Below are 18,794 nucleotides of genomic sequence, written 5' to 3' on the forward strand. Positions count from 1 at the left end.
CCCCGCCATCAGCTCGGGGAGTGACAACTGAGAGGCGGTGTAGGTCAGAGCAAGCAATCTCCTGTGGAGAAAGGAGTAGGGAGCAGCAGGAATGAGGGTTGGGGATTTTTAAAGAGGGGAGGAATTAAAGGATGAGGCTATGTATATTTGTCTTTAGTGCAATTAATGGTCCAGGGGATAACGCTAATCACCCTGATTAAGCACCTTACTAGAACGAATTTATCCCAGAGAGTTAAAAATAATCTTCTGTTTTGGTGGTTAGAAGGTGCGTTATTTATGCTTTGAATTGGCTCAGTGCTTTTTCACACAGCCGTGCAAATGAACTGTATGTTCTGAAGGCTTGCTTCATAAAGGGAACCTATTTTTGCAGTATCCTAACATTCTGCTCACTTTCATTTTGGAAGGATCAAAAAAAAAAAAAAAGTGAAGTCTTCACAACCAGATTCACCACACACCATAAAGGCAGTTCCTCTAGGAGTCTAGGTATGGAACTGGGGGGTGGTATTACGGTGTACTGAGGATGATGTTTTCGTTTCTTCCCCTGTTCTTAACTGAGTTAAAATATCAGCAAGGACTTATGGGGGCATGTACTGTAACTCAAGATCCATACGTTGTGGGTGTCTGTTCTCTTCACTGTAGGGTTGAAATATGGATGTGAAAATATAAAAGCCAAGTTAGAATTTTAGTGAAAGTTTAAGTCTCTGACAAAATGCAGGGTAACCCTACCGGGGGGGATGAAGCGGTAGCACTTGTGCTCCATTTAATTAGTCCCTGAAACCAGCTTTTGGAGCGATGGTCCTGTTGTATTAACTTGAATTGTCAGACTGAAGCCTTAAACGGATTCACTTTGGCAGGTTCTACTTACAAGAGCTGTGTAAAAAAAAAAGGGGGGGGGGCAGTGATTGTCTCTTCCTTTGGAGAGGAGCTAACTCAAGGCGTCATAGGGTTCAGAGAAACAGTCACATCAAAGCACTGTCAGCTATTTAAGGCCTGTTCAAATAGAACTATTGAGCAGGGGAAATTCATCTGTACCCCCAAAAGTTCTATAAAACACTCACCCCCCACCCTCAAAATCCCATTACTTGAGCCTCTGGCTCCTGCCACCTGTAGTGAGGTCTGGCAATGAGTGAATTAAAGGTAAAAAGATTGCTCATGGCCAGTCAGAACTAACCTGAAGGTATCACTACCAGCTTGCTACTTTTCATCTAATATACAACAAGTGCAGGTCAGGAAAAGAAGCAACCAGCTGTTCACAGCAGTGAAAACAATCTGTGAGCCTCTGACTGAAATACTGCATTAAAGGAAGGTTTGCTAATACAATGAAAGGAGAATCTGGATTCAAATTAAAACTCCAGCACTGTTAACACAGCAATTATTGTGAGAGCACCTACCACTGTCCCAACGCATAATTAACTGCTTTAGCTGACGCCACAGCAACGAACTCTCAAAGCTCTCCTCCATTATTCATACTACGCGAGGCAAGTTAATGAAGATCAGGATCTTTTTAAACTGGGAATGTGCGTGAAATGTTTCATTTTTTAACAGTGCCCACACTGCTATTGCTTAGAAAAAGTTATGGGTGAGCTGGCCGCCTCCTCTTTCCCAACCAGCTGACTACAAACTCAGGAATCTGGGATGACCCAACTTCCTAGAGCATGCATTTCAGAACAATCCAGTGAAGCGCGATCTACAGTATCATGATATAAAGCGACCCCTCATACGCAGAGCTTGTTGCTGAGGGTTCTAACCTCCGCAGGCCAGCAAAGGGGTGTTAAGATATAGATATTCAGGCCTGTCTGTAAAGGCCTATACTCTAAGAATTTAGGTGCATTCTTATCAGTTAGCTAGTTCTAGAGGTATAAAAGAGAGAATCAAAATCACTGTCTGACTGTATAAGGCCTTTTCTCACTTGACAGTCTGAAGCCCTGTTCTTAGGCTAAGGCCTTTGGCTAAGCAGCAGAGGCAGCCATAAGCTGGGAAGCGACCGGTCACATCCTCACATCCCAAACTAGTCTCACTGAAATAAGGTGCCATTGGGCTGTTAGGAATACAATCCTGTCCTGATAATGCCTATCGCCTCCAGAGAAAGGGAAGTGCCTAGAAAATGTAAAAGGAAACTTAGTTTGATAGCATCCTGTCTGGCAAGAACTCACTTATCAACAGCCAGGATGTGAAATCCTCATTTCTGTGTTGTTCTGTCATTGTAGTCCCCATTTCCCTATTGTTTGTCTGTATAAACTGTCTGGTTCTGTGATTGTTTCTGTCTGCTATATAATTAATTTTGCTGGGTGTAAACTAATTAAGGTGGTGGGATATAATTGGTTAAATAATCATGTTACAAATATTAGGACTGGTTAGTTAAATTTCAGTAAAATGATTGGTTAAGGTATAGCTTTAAAGAACTCAAGTTTTACTATATAGTCTGCAGTCAATCAGGAAGTGGGGGGGGGGAATAGGGACACAGGTAAGGCTCTGTGGTGTTAGAGCTGGGAAGGGGGACACTAAGGAAGGAAACTGGAATCATGCTTGCTGGAAGTTCACCCCAATAAACACTGTGAATTGTTTGCACCTTTGGACTTCGGGTATTGTTGCTCTCTCTGTTCATGCGAGAAAGACCAGGGAAGTAAGCAGGTGAAGGAATAAGCCCCCTAACAAGGGGTAGTTACTCAGACATAGGGAGATGCCCAGAGTCCCCCATGGCACATGGAGATCGAGTGTAATTATGGTCCTCTACACTTCATTCACCTGCACTCCCTTCCATACATCCCAGATAAGAGGTTTGACACCCATCAGAACACGTGTGACCATCTTCCCCAGCAATGAATGCAAGGTAAAAAGGTGTGGCTCCCAAGCACTTCGCATCGAACTGCAGCTAATATCACTGCTCTTGAGAGCTTTTCCTTTTTTAGAGAAAGCTTTCAGCCATCCACCTCAAGCAAGGATGGTGGCAGCAGCTGCTGGAGGCTCTTGTTAAGGACAGAACTGTGTGTCATGGGGACAGCAGCAGCCTCCTGAACCAGAGTTAAATTGTCTTTCTCCACAGCGTGTGATTTATACTGTGGATTGATGTCTCAAATGGCATTAGCATCTCCCACTGTTTCATACCATCGTTCTGAAACTTGGAAATCTAACTCAGTGGTTAACTCCAACTGTAATGCTCAGATAATGTAACTGATCAATGCTCTTTACCACATATAGCATTAGTAGGCAGCTAGCAAATATACCATTTTCAGGGCAATGTTACTTTAATCAATTAAAGCTACACTCTATGTAACTAACAAAGCTGTGTCAATTCTGCACCTTATTGGTTAGGGGGTGTGCTGCTGTATACCCTCTACTCTTTGTCTGTCAGTGTCTTTACACCGTAATCCCTTTTGGATAGGGAATCTCTCTGTATAGTGCCTACCACCATGGGGCCCCAATCCCTATTGAAGCCTTTAGGTACTACAATAATGTAAAATTTCCTTCTACTGCTAAACTATCTAGGTTTCTTAGGCACAAATGAACACGTTCCATGAGTAATTCTGGGATTGTCACTAGTTCTGTTTTGCTCACAAATATTAGCCCTGCTTTCTAAACAGAATAGCTTACTATGAAACAAAATACTGAACATTGTACATGAACATAGCACATTACATCTGTCTTATAGATTTAATGAACTGAGATCTGAAAACATGAATGTAACGTTTATACAGTTCAGTTGTTTACATAATGAAGCAGACTGTAAAAACCCTACTTCTCACTTATAATTTTCTTAGCTACAGCATATCAACTCATACAGTATACATTACTTCCAAAATGGTCTTAAACATCTACATTTTTCATTGTTATTTTTTTAAAAAAGTGTTACATATTAATTACTCTGGAAAGTTTCTGAACTCTATTTAGCAGCAAATCTCCTTTCTTGATGGTTTCTTGGTACTGCCAGTTCTTGCTATCAGGCCTACAAATTATGAAGAAAGGGTTTTAGAGTAAGAAGTCACATTAAACCATGACAAGCTTTTCAATAACTCTGTCAATTCAGTAACTGATTAGAATATACAGCGTTACACCAGATTATAGATACTGTACCTGTTAGTTTCGACTATCTCGTTTACTTTGTCTATTTTGCAATGCAGTCGCCCAGCTGCAATAAATCTTGAAAGCTCCCTAGTTTAAAAAAAAAAAAGTATGTTCAATCTACAGATGTTGCACAGAAGAGTTGCAGGCCGCCCCCAAAGTGTCTTGTTTTCCTCCCACCCCACTTTTAAAGAAACGCCTTAAAGTTCTTTTTCCCCTACAGCTATTTTTAGAAGAGCCTTTCATGTTCCACCTTTGCTCATCTACTTCCTTTTCTTCTTTTAAACTGCACCTCATTTGTTTGGACATTAGGAGGTGGTGGTGTATTGTGTACATTTAGTTTTTATTCTACTGTACAGCTCCTGAGCATTTGACACGGTCTACAGTTACATTAGTGGAATGGCTCCGAAGCAAGGCTATTACATGAAATAACTGGGTCATTGCTTCCTAAAAACTTATACTCTGAACCCGGGTAAGGACCCTCTATTCAGCCCAGGCTCCTACTGAAGCCAATGGGAGTTTTGTCTCATCACCGAATGCAGAGGGATGTATTTCATGCTTTGTGGAAAGCCCCCTTTCAATTCTGGAGGTTGCAGTAAGTTAGCAGAAGGCTGCAACATAAACATGGTTATCCCACCATTTCTATTTCTCCTACTACAAACCATGTCCAGCCCATTCAATCCAAAATCCATGTATGTCTCCCTTAACCTCTTGCCACACACAGTGCAAGCATGCTGAAGGTACCAAACCCTTCCTATCATCTCCTGATTTTGTGGGTCAGCTGAAGGAGCCAACAGTCTCCTTACCAACTCTGAGCACCCCCACATCCTCCTTCTGCACATATGTTCTGATGCTGTACCTTTTTCCCACCAGCAATGTTAAATGAACTATCCTCAGTGATGGGCAGTAGCACCTGTGCTCAAATTACTCTGAATAGACAGTCCTCTTCCCAGTTGCCACTGCCCTCCTATACCTCTGAAAAATTCAATCATACAGCATACTTCTCATGTTTCAGCCCCTCCTATAACGGAGAGTAGCCTTACTACACATTTTTACCCACCCTAGTCCCTTGCCTGAAAGTTTCCGCCCACAAGGCACAAACCTGCCTAACTGCCTGGCATTGCAAGTAGCTGATTTAGCACAACCTGTCAACGATTTTATATGTTTTTCTAAGAGAAACAGTACAAAATTGTTTGCCATTTCCTAGTAGCCCTGCATGTTAGATTGTTTGCTTAATAAATTGCTGCTCACGTTAATTTTGTTTCCTGGTCCAACTAACGCTTATGAGGCCATATCGCAATATAACAAACGAGAATGGTTTATTATGGATCAAAGTGTGGATATGAAGGAAAAAATAATGCTGGTGCTGAACAAGTGCCTGTGAATGGATAAGGACTGGTTACACTCTTCGTGTTAGTCTGTTTCCACAGAACTGTTTGTGGCGAGGAAAGAAGTGACAATGAAAATAAACAAACCCATATTCCCATAGTAGAGCATGACAACATGGAGAAGTACCTATAGTAAACCAGGTAAGTTACAATCATTAATAACGATCTACTCTCACTATTAATAGAAACTGGTATAATGTAAGTGCTGATCTCATTAATATGATTATATTCAGTTTCCTTTCAAATGTTCATTTTTTGCTTTGCTAATTTATTTATGTACATTTCAGTCAGGACTCAGATTCCTACCTATTTTTTCTTAATTGGGAATATTTTAAAAAAATACTTATAGATGGAAGCAAGTTGTTTCTCTAGAGATATTCAAACACAAGCTGGCTGTTATAGGTATCATAGGTAAATCCATTAATCTTTCACCCTAGATTTAACTTCAAATCCCAATTTAGGTCACAGTGAAAACCAGTTGTTTGGTCTCACCTTAGAACTGGAACTGCAAGTGCAGATTGAGGTGTGATTTTGCAAAGCTTGCACAACAGCTGCCTACACTTTACCTGATTTAAACAACAAATATCAGGTCCAATCTACACAGCAATTATAAAGTGAGTCAGGCGATCCAGTTAAAACTTGTGGTGAAGATTGGACTTAAGTGTCCCAAAACTGGAACATAGTCAAAATTTAAAGAACATGATGAAGTCTCATCTACATTATAACTTTTAAGTGTGTTATATCCTAGTTCCCTAAATTCAATTGTAGTTGTCCAGATAGCCCTTAGTCTTACCATTTAAAGAAAAAAATATTTTCCTAAGGTATCTCATGATCCTTCATGTGTAAAAACTAAATATAAATTTCTTATGCAAAGAGAAAAAGAAATATTGGACAATGATTTTTTTTTAAACAGACTAAAGTTAAAGTGATTTCTACCCTTAAACATGAAATTAGTAAAAATAATCTTGCATGCATACACAGATAACTTGGTTTGTGGATGGTCTAAGTAAATATCTCTTCTCTCTATTTGGTATCATCTGTTTATTTGTAGCAGTATCATTGTAAACTCATTACTTTATGAACAATGACTAAAGTCTCTAACTTACGAAAGTTACTTTTCACTTACTGATCTATGAATTCTACACCGACTCCAAAAGCTTCTGCCATGTACCCTAGTGTCAGTGACCGGTAGGATTCCAGGAGCTGGCTGTAAGCATGGATTCTCATTTCCCGTACATAATAACGGTAGTGAGGAGCAAACAGCCAATCTTTTTTCATCTCTTGCTCTACAATAGCTGAAAAGATAAAAATCACAAATACAGTCTATAATCTCTTAGAGTTAATCTATTCCTGGTTATACAAAAAAAAGAACAAACCACCCCACATAACAAAGTTCAATAAGCAACATGACATGGTATGTGGTTGTACAGGATCCCTGTGTCCCGTATGTGTGCATTGAGATATAAACGCACAACCAAAGTAGATACTCACATCTTTAACGATAGCACTTGGTTTGTGTTTGCTTCTTCAAAACTTGTTCTTAAGAATAGAACAGTGGAGGGTAAGACTAGTTTTCTACTGAGAGGGTCTTAAACTGGCTTTAAGAAACTACAGATGCTTCAGGAGCTCTTGGTTTTTGTCAGACTGGCACGTGCAGTTCTCAGCAGCAGCTGAGGTCTGCAGCTGAGATTTTCTACCCTCTGCTTCTGGCTGCAGGGCAGCCATTCGGATCCAGTCTTCTCCAAAGTAAAGGGGAAGATTTTTTTACAATTCTTATTTTTGCTACCCTAGAACCCATTTTCATGGAAACTGGAACAGAAACCAGCAGCATGAAAACTGACAGCACAGTGACAACAATGAAGAATGGATTTTAAAACTGTTTTCTTTCCTCATTTCTGCACTGTTCCCACAGAAACCAGTTCAAAACCGCCCTTAATAGCCAGTGGCTATGAAATCTCCCCTTTGTAATTTAAACCTGAAAGTTCAGATTTTAAAAATTTAGAATCCTTTGACTTCCTGAAGCATCCAGTGTTTTAAATTTATAAAAAACTGTCTTCATTTTTAAAGGAAGCCTTCCAGAATTCCCATTTTAATGGAGTTAAGTACTATTACGGTCCCAATTCCACAACCAGGAATCTTGTATTTGCACACAGCTTATGGGTCTGACCACAGAATTAGGACCAAAGATAGCAAACTAGCTCTTTGATCGCATCCTGTAAGATGGTACTAGGTGCCCACATTGTCAGAACCTTTCCTCATCCAACCAGATGCCACCTCTCAAAATGCTCATTTTATAAGAAAAACATTTTAGAGAGCCATAAATCCTTGCAAGAGCAGCTTACTTTACCTCACTGTGCTGCAAAGGGAAAGTGGTATTTAGGAGTGATTCACCTAAAGTAAATGGATGATTTTAACTGTCAGGGGTTTGACAACACTAACTACACCTATAGCCCATCCCCTAAGCAATTCTACAAAACTCAGCTATGATTTGCAGCAAGCTGCTCACAGGACCTAATGAGAAACACAGGACAACGATACTGGTGTATGAAACATCCTTACCTAATGACTGGAAGAAGACTGAATAACGACATTCATAGAGTGAAAAAAGATACTGTCGTACTGTTGGTAAACTATGCAACACTTCCAGAATCTCTGCCCCTTTAATAACCTGAAAGCAATCGAACAACATTTAGAAGTTTCATATACTAGTCTGAGAGAGAGAGAACATTAAGAATAATCTGATCTGCTTGAATCAGTGCAGTAATTTGCTTTACTTGCCTTCTCTCTGAGGTCAGGTCTGTCTAACGCAATCATACTGACGTAGACAGTGTATGTTACAAATGTTTTGTAATCCATAAGTTCATAGGATGTAAATGTTGAAACTGTATCAAGAAAGAGTTCTGCTGCTTGTCTGAAATCTCGAATAGCTACGCAGTAAAGACCTTGGTAGACTTTTAGACGATTTCTCCTGTCCCAGTCTCCTCCTTCCTCTATTAGACTTAAAACAAATAAGATATATAGTTACATGTTTTATCTGAAATAATGAGTGCAGTACATTTAACAAGGTTAGAGTGCACAAGGAAGTCTTAGTTATGAAGTACACTATATCGCAAGCATTAGAGCTTCAAAAATGCACTTGTCAGTCGTAGGTGGGACGCTTTCCTTGGTAAGTGAGGCCAGAATTCAAGCTACATTTTAAAAAATTAAAAAGTTTCTAGCTGATTTAGTTGTGATGATAATTTTCCAGATGAGAACCTATCCAGTACTGTGATCCTGAGTCCGCAGACACACACCTCCAATGCCTGTTGCTCACAGCTTTGCTCACCAGTAGTAGACTAAAATCATTTAAAAAACTGTTAGGAAAACCCCCCAAAATCTATGGGCAGCTGTGAAACTTTCAAGACCCCTGTAATGCTGCTGTAGCCATGAGCAGCAGCAGAGGCAGGGCCAGGAGCCATTCACAGGGGAGAACACAAAAAATAGTGACTGAGGGAAGAGTAGAGTTAAAGATCTCTCATTGCAACAGCCAAGATGATCAGGAACCAGTAGTGGAGACCAGCTCATTGGAGCAGCCTGAAAGCGCCATGGTGTTAAGGGGAAAAAAGTTCCTTCTCCCTTCTAGCAGCTACAGGCAGGAAGAGGTTTGAAATTAAAACTCAAACACAGGCTAGTCAGGAGCAGACACAAAAGATTCAAGCCCCAAGGAGTGTCCAAGGGCAGCAAATATCCTCACAGAAATCCCAACACCTCCACCTTCCCGCTCCCAGCAGCTGGAGGTTGTAAGGGCACCAGCGTTTCTCATATGGGATTGCCCCATGACTAACTGATCCAGCATCCACTCATCTTTCATATCTAACTCTAGCTAGTGGGTTTATTCCTCTGGCTAGTTGCTATCTGATAAGTTTTTCAAGCTGGTTAGAATCGTTTGTGTCTTTCATAACTTTACTCAGGACCATAATGTATAACTAGATTTAACTTAAAATTAGTAAATAATGAGAACACAAATGTCACTTTATTTTAATTATAAGCTCTTTGTAGCAGGAACTCATTTTTCAGATTGCAAAATGCACTGTGCACTCATAAGAATAAATACTAATTTTTTAAAATTATTAACAAATAAGCCAAACTTATTCACTTGTAATCAGGCAGTTCTATAGCTATCTTCAAACCTAGTGTTTTGTTAGACATATGCAACCAATGATGCTTTACTTCAAACAGTGATATTTGCCACAAATCTAACAATGGTACCTTTTTGCCTTTTCGATATTCCGTGTGATGAGGTCATTATCCATGTAAAACAAGCCAATTCTTAGAAGGTAGAACACAATATCCAGACGATGTCCCAGTGCCACAGTTTTGTCATATGTCTTACGAAAAGCAGTCAGAGCTCCTTCCTAACAAGACAATATTTTCTAATATTAGAACATAAAAAGGAACTGGCACCCCACTAAAATGTCTTATCAAGAGAAGCCGCCTTGGGTGTTACCAGGGTAGTGTACAGATTTATCTTGCTGAAGGACATTTTAGCAGTACTGCGGGGTCAAAAAAAAAAAAAAAAAACAACAACACAGGCAAGTGAAACGTGTCTTGGCACTTAAAAAAGCTGGCAGCTACCTTAGAAAGCCAGTTTAAACTAAGTTAACATACTCTGATCAAGATGCACCATCCATAACAGAACTGTACAACTGTCTATCCTAAATAATTAAAATACCAACCTTTTTCAAAAAAGGAGATTAACATTCACAACTTGTCAAAGTTTAAATCTGAAGTTCCAAAAGTTACTCCCAAAATAGCTTAACAGAGTCCCCAATGCTTATATAAATACAGTAACTAACTCACATTGCATATGCAATTATGATGTAACAGCTTAAAAACAAAACACTAGGTAGGTAGAAAATACTGTCTACAAAATGTTTTGAAAAGTTTTAAATGGCAAACTTTTATTTGTTCTCTTCTTAGTTCGCCTTTCACTTCCCAGTTTTATATCCCTTTCCTTTCTCTTGCTGCACTGCTTAGATCTCACCATTCACCCCACCCATGCATGGTTCTATTTTCTCCAGATCATGAGTCAGTGGGCCTCCTCTAAATGGATAGCACGCATAAATTTGCTTGGTTTGAAAAACGAAGGATGATTTTAATGACAGCAGCCCAAGGAACCTGGGCCTTTAACTCACCTTGTCCCCAATTCGGCACAGGTACTCAGCCTTGGCCATCATTGCATCACGGATTTCGCTCTCCCCCAAGATCTTTTCAGCATCTTCCAGTTCATTGTCGAGACGTTTCAACTCTTCCTCATTCGCCTTTTTCATCTTATTCAACAGCTCCATGTCCATCTGCCAGTCAAGGGGCTTGCAGAGTGCTTCATAGTATGGGGCCATATCTGAAAGGGAAGTGGGGTAGCTCTCGCTGTCATAAACATTGCTGCAGGATCACACATCAATAGTCTGAAGTGCTAAAGGAAAACTCCCATTGAGGGAGGGATATAACCAGATTAGTTATCAGGCAGCTGCCTCTTAAAAGGACATTTAGACATTGTGTTTCAGGTTCTCTTCCTCTTTGACATTCTCCTGCCTCTTATGCACAACTCATTCACTTCCCTGGTCCCCAGCCTGCTCTTTAGCTATTTCATCCACTTGTTGCCTCTTGCCATGCTTCTAGTCTGGCTATTAGGCTGTCTTTACTTGCTTATATAGCACAGAGCACAACTGGACCCTGATGCTAGACTAGCACTGCTAGGTGCTACTGCAAGATAAATAACAGCCCTTTCTCTTCAGCAGTAGAGACCGTGGGGCACAGAGACTGAGATGCACCCAAACCTCACAGAATAAGGTGATGCTGTGGAACACTAACCCCAAAAGGTCAGTCCCTACGGACAGACCTACCTCTCCTCTCCCCCCACCCCCATGAGTGCTGGCAGGGCACCCTGAAGGCCCACAGCTTGTTACCGGGGAAGGAGAGAAGCCCCAGGCTGCACCCCCTCAGCAGAGGACGGAATGGGGTCTGAGGTTGGGGGGATGTGGAGGGGGAAGAAAGGGGATTGGCTGTGGGATGTTTGGGGAGGGAGGGGTTGGGAACTGGAGGATGGTGGGGAGTGGGGAATGGGACTGGGACCTCTAAGGGAATGGGGACTGCGTCTGGTGCTGGGGGATGTGGAAGAACGGGGGGGGGACGGGGACAAAAAGGGGGACGAGGATGTGAGGGGAGAGGGCTGGAGGCTAGGGGCTGCTGCGCGGAGAGGCCAGGGGCCGGAGTGGGGGAGGGGGCCAGTGAGGGAACAGGGCACTGAAGTAGGGGAGGGGACCAGGGGGCCGTGAGAGGAGGGAAGGGGGACCAAAGGTGGGAGAGGAGGGAATGGGAGTGGGGGCCAAGGGCCTGGGGGGGTAAGAGGAGGGGGGAGGGAAGGGAACAGGGGTGGAGTCCAGGGGCCGAGGAGGGAACAGAGGGCTGGATCAGGGGAGAGGGCCCAGGAGAGAAGAGAACGGTGGCAGCGGAGGGGACCCGGGAGGGGGGGAGAGGTTGGGGTGGGGGAGGGGCCCAGGAGGTAAGTGGGGAAATGGGATACTGGGAGGAAGCAGTAGCGCACAGCTCCTGCCTCATACTGAGAAAGAGGGACAATCAGCGAGTTTATCTCAAGTGCCTATACACAAATGCAAGACGCCTGGGAAACAAGCAGGGACAACTGGAAGTCCTGGCACAGTCAAGGAATTATGATGTGATTGGAATAACAGAGACTTGGTGGGATAACTCACATGACTGGAGTACTGTCATGGATGGATAAAAACTGTTCAGGAAGGACAGGCAGGGCAGAAAAGGTAGGGGAGTTGCACTGTATGTAAGGGAGCAGTATGACTGCTCAGAGCTCCGGTATGAAACTGCAGAAAAACCTGAGTGTCTCTGGATTAAATTTAGAAGTGTGAGCAACAAAGGTGATGTCGTGGTGGGAGTCTGCTATAGACCACCGGACCAGGGAGATGAAGTGGACAAGGCTTTCTTCCGGCAATTCACGGAAGTTACTAGATCGCAGGCGCTGGTTCTCATGGGAGGCTTCAATCACCCTGATTTCTGCTGGGAGAGCAATACAGCGGTGCACAGACAATCCCAGAAGTTTTTGGAGAATGTAGGAGACAATTTCCTGGTGCAAGTGCTGGAGGAACCAACTAGGGGCAGAGCTCTTCTTGACCTGCTGCTCACAAACAGGGAAAAATCAGTAGGGGAAGCTAAAGTGGATGGGAACCTGGGAGGCAGTGACCGTGAGATAGTTGAGTTCAGGATCCTGACATAGGGAAGAAAGGAGAGCAGCAGAATACGGACCCTGGACTTAAGAAAAGCAGACTTTGACTCCCTCAGGGAACTGATGGGCAGGATCCCCTGGGAGAATAACATGAGGGGAAAAGGAGTCCAGGAGAGCTGCTGTATTTTAAAGAATCTTTAATGAGGTTACAGGGACAAACCATCCCGATGTGTAGAAAGAATAGTAAATATGGCAGGCGACCAGTTTGGCTTAACAGTGAAATCCTTGCTGATCTTAAACATAAAAAAGAAGCTTACAAGAGGTGGAAGATTGGACAAATGACCAGGGAAGAGTATAAAAATATTGCTCGGGCATGCAGGAGTCAAATCAGGATCAGGCCAAATCACACCTGGAGTTGCAGCTAGCAAGAGATGTTAAGAGTAACAAGAAGGGTTTCTTCAGGTATGTTAGCAAGAAGAATTAAGTCAAGGAAAGTGTGGGCCCCCTACTGAATGAGGGAGGCAACCTAGTGACAGATGATGTGGAAAAAGCTAATGTACTCAATGCTTTTTTTTCCTCTGTCTTCACGAACAAGGTCAGCTCCCAGACTACTGCACTGGGCAGCACAGCATGGGGAGGAGGTGACCAGCCCTCTGTGGAGAAAGAAGTGGTTCGGGACTATTTAGAAAAGCTGGATGAGCACAAGTCCATGGGGCCGGACGCGCTGCATCCGAGAGTGCTAAAGGAGTTGGCAGATGTGATTGCAGCGTCATTGGCCATTATCTTTGAAAACTCATGGTGATCCGGGGAAGTCCCGGACGACTGGAAAAAGGCTAATGTAGTGCCCATCTTTAAAAAAGGGAAGGATGAGGATTCGGGGAACTACAGGCCAATCAGCCTCACCTCAGTCCCTGGAAAAATCATGGAGCAGGTCCTCAAGGAATCAATTCTGAAGCACTTAGAGGAGAGGAAAGTGATCAGGAACAGTCAGCATGGATTCACCAAGGGCAAGTCATGCCTGACTAATCTAATGCCTTCTATGACGAGAAAACTGGCTCTGTGGATGAGGGGAAAGCGGTGGATGTGTTATTCCTTGACTTTAGCAAAGCTTTTGACACGGTCTCCCACAGTGTTCTTGCCAGCAAGTTAAAGAAGTATGAGCTGGATGAATGGACTATAAGGTGGATAGAAAGCTGGCTAGATTGTCGGGATCAACTGGGTAGTGATCAATGGCTCCATGTCTAGTTGGCAGCCGGTATCAAGTGGAGTGCCCTAAGGGTCGGTCCTTGGGCCAGTTTTGTTCAATATCTTCATTAATGATCTGGAGCATGGTGTGGATTGCACCCTCAGCAAGTTTGCAGATGACACTAAACTGGAAGGAGAGGTAGATACGCTGGAGGGTAGAGATAGGATACAGAGGGCCCTAGACAAATTAGAGGACTGGGCCAAAAGAAATCTGATGAGGTTCAACAAGGACAAGTGCAGAGTCCTGCACTTAGGACGGAAGAATCCAATGCACCGCTACAGACTGGGGACCAAATGGCTAAGCAGCAGTTCTGCAAAAAAGGACCTAGGGGTTACAGAGGACGAGAAGCTGAATATGAGTCAACAGTGTGCCCTTGTTGCCAAGAAGGCCAATGGCATTTTAGGATGTATAAGTAGGGGCATTGCCAGCAGATCGAGGGATGTGATCGTTCCCCTCTATTTGACATTGGTGAGGCCTCATCTGGAGTACTGTGTCCAGTTTTGGGCCCCACACTACAAGAAGGATGTGGAAAAATTGGCAAGAGTCCAGCGGAGGGCAACAAAAATGATTAGGGGACTGGAACACATGACTTATGAGGAGAGGCTGAGGGAACTGGGGATGTTTAGTCTACGGAAGAGAAGAATGAGGGGGGATTTGATAGCTGCTTTCAACTACCTGAGAGGGGGGTTCCAAAGAGGATGGCTCTAGACTGTTCTCAGTGGTAGCAGATGACAGAACAAGGAGTAATGGTCTCAAGTTGCAGTGGGGGAGGTTTAGGTTGGATATTAGGAAAAACTTTTTCACTAGGAGGGTGGTGAAGCACTAGAATGCGTTACCTAGGGAGGTGGTGGAATCTCCTTCCTTAGAAGTTTTTAAGGTGAGGCTTGACAAAGCCCTGGCTGGGATGATTTAGTTGGGGATTGGTCCTGCTTTGAGCAGGGGGTTGGACCTCCTAAGGTCCCTTCCAACCCTGATATTCTATGAGGGGGGAAGAGGAGGGGGCTGGGGCCCAGGAGAGAAAGGGGCAGGGGAGGGGCCCCGGGAGGGAATGGAGGAGGGGACCGGGTAGTGGGGGAGGGGACCAGGGAGAGGAAGGGGCCGGGGCCAGGTCCCGGGAAAGGAGGGGAAGAGGAGGGGGAGGGGGGTCAGGCGGTGGGGGAGGGGGAGGGGGAGGGGGCCGGGGCCAGGGCCCAAGAGAGGAGGGGGAGGGGGAGGGGAGGGGGTCAGGCGGTGGGGAGGGGGCCGGGGCCAGGGCCCGGGAGGGAAGGGGAGGGGACCGCGCAGTAGGGGAGGGGGCCAGGACCCGGGAGAGGTGAGGTGGGGTGGGGGTGAGGGGGGCGGGGGCCAGGGCCCGGGAGAGGAGGGGGAGGGGTGGGGTGGGGGCCAGGGCCCGGGAGGGGAGGGAGAGGGGTGGGGGCCGGGGCCGGGGCCAGGGCCCGGGAGAGGAGTGAGGGAGGGGCCGCCCGCGCCCGGCCCGGCCCGGCCCAGCCCGCACTCACTGTGGCGCCGCACGGCCGCCATGAGCTCCTCGCGCACGGCGGGCTCGGGGCGCTGCGGCCGCAGGCTGAGGAGGAAGCGGAGCTGGGCGATGCGCAGGTCGGGGTTCTTGGGCAGCCCCTCCTCCTCCAGGTTCTCCAGCGGCATGGCGGGGCCGGGGCAGCGGGCGGCCGGCGGCGGGGAGCGGCGCGGCCAGTGACTCAGCCGCCGAGAGACGGAAACCGGCGGCGGCCGCTTCCGCCCGCCCGGCCCCCGGTCCCGGCCCCGGCTCCGGCTCGCAGCGCCCCCTGCCGGCTCCCGGGAGCGGCCCGGCCAGGCGCAGAGCGGCCCCGCTGCCGCACAGAGCCCGGCAGCCCCCGGCGCCCCGCCTCCGCCCACAGCGCGCTAGAGACCCCCCGCCCCCCATGAGACCGACACCCGCCATGAGACCCTCAGAGACACCCCCCGACACCCGCCATGACACCCTCAGAGACACCCCCCGACACCGACCCCCCCGACACCCGCCATGACACCCTCAGAGACACCCCTCCTGACACCGACCCCCCCGACACCCGCCATGACACCCTCAGAGACACCCCCCGACATCCTCAGCGACACCCCCCGACACCCGCCATGACACCCTCAGAGACACCCCCCCAACACCGACCCCCCCCGACACCCTCAGAGACCCTCCTGACACCGACCCCCCCGACACCCACCATGAGACCCTCAGAGACACCCCCCGACACCGACCCCCCCGACACCCGCCATGACACCCTCAGAGACACCCTGACACCGACCCCCCCCACACCCACCATGACACCCTCAGAGACACCCCCCGACACCGACCCCCCCGACACCCGCCATGACACCCTCAGAGTCACCCCCCGACATCCTCAGCGACACCCACCATGAGACCCTCAGAGTCACCCCCTGACACCGACCCCCCCGACACCCGCCATGAGACCTTCAGAGTCACCCCCCGACATCCTCAGCGACACCCCCGACACCCGCCGTGAGACCCTCAGCGACACCCCCCGACACCAGCCATGACACCCTCAGAGACACCCCCTGACACCGACCCCCCCGACACCTGCCATGACACCCTCAGAGACACCCCCCGACACCCGCCATGACACCCTCAGAGACACCCCTCCTGACACCGACCCCCCCGACACCCGCCATGACACTCTCAGAGTCACCCCCGACATCCTCAGCGACACCCCCCGACACCCGCCATGACACCCTCAGAGACACCCCCTGACACCGACCCCCCCGACACCCACCAAAAGACCCTCAGTCACCCCCTGACACCGACCCCCCCAACACCCGCCATGAGACCCTCAGAGTCACCCCCTGACATCCTCAGCGACACCCCCCGACACCAGCCATGAGACCCTCAGCGACCCCCCCTGACACCCGCCATGAGACCCTCAGAGTCACCCCCTGACATCCTCAGCGACACCCCCCGACACCAGCCATGAGACCCTCAGCGACCCCCCCCAACACCCGCCATGACACCCTCAGAGACACCCCCTGACACCGACCCCCCCCGACACCCGCCATGAGACCCTCAGAGTCACCCCCCGACATCCTCAGCGACACCCCCCGACACCCGCCATGACACCCTCAGAGACACCCCCTGACACCGACCCCCCCGACACCCGCCATGAGACCCTCAGAGTCACCCCCCGACATCCTCAGCGACACCCCCCGACACCCGCCATGACACCCTCAGAGACACCCCGACACCGACCCCCCCCGTCACCCGCCATGAGACCCTCAGAGTCACCCCCCCGACATCCTCAGTGACACCCCCCGACACCCGCCATGACACCCTCAGAGACACCCCTCCTGACACCGACTCCCCCGACACCCGCCATGACACTCTCAGAGTCACCCCCGACATCCTCAGCGACACCCCCCGACACCCGCCATGACACCCTCAGAGACACCCCCTGACACCGACCCCCCCACACCTGCCATGAGACCCTCAGAGTCACCTCCCGACATCCTCAGCGACACCCCCCGACACCCGTCATGACACCCTCAGAGACACCCCACACCGACCCCCCCGACACCCGCCATGAGACCCTCAGAGTCACCCCCCGACATCCTCAGCGACACCCCCCGACACCCGCCATGACACCCTCAGAGACACCCCTCCCGACACCCGCCATGACACTCTCAGAGTCACCCCCGACATCCTCAGCGACACCCCCCGACACCCGCCATGGGACCCTCAGAGACACCCCCCGACACCTGCCATGAGACCCTCAGAGTCACCCCCCGACATCCTCAGCGACACCCCCTGACACCCGCCATGAGACCCCCCGACAACCGCCATGAGACCTCAGAGACACCCCCCGACACCCTCAGAGTCACCGCCCGACACCCGCCATGAGACTCCCCAACACCTGCCATGAGACCCTCAGAGTCACTGCCCGACACCCCCCATGACACCCCTGACACCCTCAGAGACACCCCCTGACACCGACCCCCCCCGACACCTGCCAGGAGACCCTCAGAGTCACCCGCCAACACCCACCATGAGACCCTCAGAGACACCCCCCGACACCCTCAGAGACACCCCTCATGACACCGACACCCCCGACATCCTCAGAGACACCCCCTGACACCCTCAGAGACACCCCCCGACACCGACACCCCCGACACCTGCCATGAGACCCTCAGAGACACCCCCCGACACCCTCAGAGACACCCCCTGACACCGACACGCCCCATGACACCCCCGACACCCGCCATGACACCCTCAGAGACACCCCCCGATACCGACACCCCGACGATGCCTCCAGAGACTCCTGACACCTCCCTCACAACGCCCTGGAGACCTCCTGAAACCAATACCACACATGATGCCCTCAGAGACCCCTCACACCCCGTCTCAATGCCCTATATCCTCAGAGACCCCTGACTCCAACACCAACACCTCCCCACCGATGCACCCAGTGAGCCCAGATGCACCCACAGCCTCCTTCAAATGAGACATAAATATTTCACCATAGACTCCTCCCACTGACACAGACACTCCTCCCCCACACATTGACTCCACCCACAAAGAGAGACACCCAAATACACCGTGACCTCAGTATAAGCAGACTCCACCAATGGATACACATGCAGAAGCCACCAGTCCCCCCCACCCAAATGTCAAATTTCTAATTGAAATGTAAAACATTTCTATCAGCTCTAATATTTCACACTTTTCTAACACTTTTCATCTGTTGCTGTTAGCATCACACTGCGTAAAACATGTTATCTCTGCTGTAGCTTTCTTTTCTCCCTCATACACTTTTAAGGCCAAAACGGACCATCTTGATCAGCTAGTCTGACCTCCTGCACATCGCAGGCCACAGAACCTCACCCACCCATT

The 18,794-nt window shown here is 48.1% G+C and overlaps 1 protein-coding gene across 1 annotated transcript; it reads right to left on the reverse strand.

Moving 5' to 3' along the window:
- Positions 1–3,615: 3,615 nt before the first annotated feature.
- On the reverse strand, positions 3,616–15,657 carry PSMD6 (proteasome 26S subunit, non-ATPase 6). Its single transcript, XM_074957394.1, has 8 exons — positions 15,424–15,657; positions 10,622–10,827; positions 9,696–9,841; positions 8,226–8,445; positions 8,007–8,115; positions 6,574–6,742; positions 4,072–4,149; positions 3,616–3,943 (listed from the first exon to the last, which is right to left on the reverse strand). Exons 1-8 carry the CDS (start codon positions 15,566–15,568, stop codon positions 3,847–3,849), a joined length of 1,170 nt encoding a protein of 389 aa, XP_074813495.1. The 5' UTR covers positions 15,569–15,657; the 3' UTR covers positions 3,616–3,846.
- Between the last annotated feature and the right edge of the window lie 3,137 nt (positions 15,658–18,794).

This window comes from Natator depressus, chromosome 7 (genome assembly GCF_965152275.1).
Source record: "Natator depressus isolate rNatDep1 chromosome 7, rNatDep2.hap1, whole genome shotgun sequence".
Classification (NCBI taxonomy): domain Eukaryota; kingdom Metazoa; phylum Chordata; order Testudines; family Cheloniidae; genus Natator; species Natator depressus.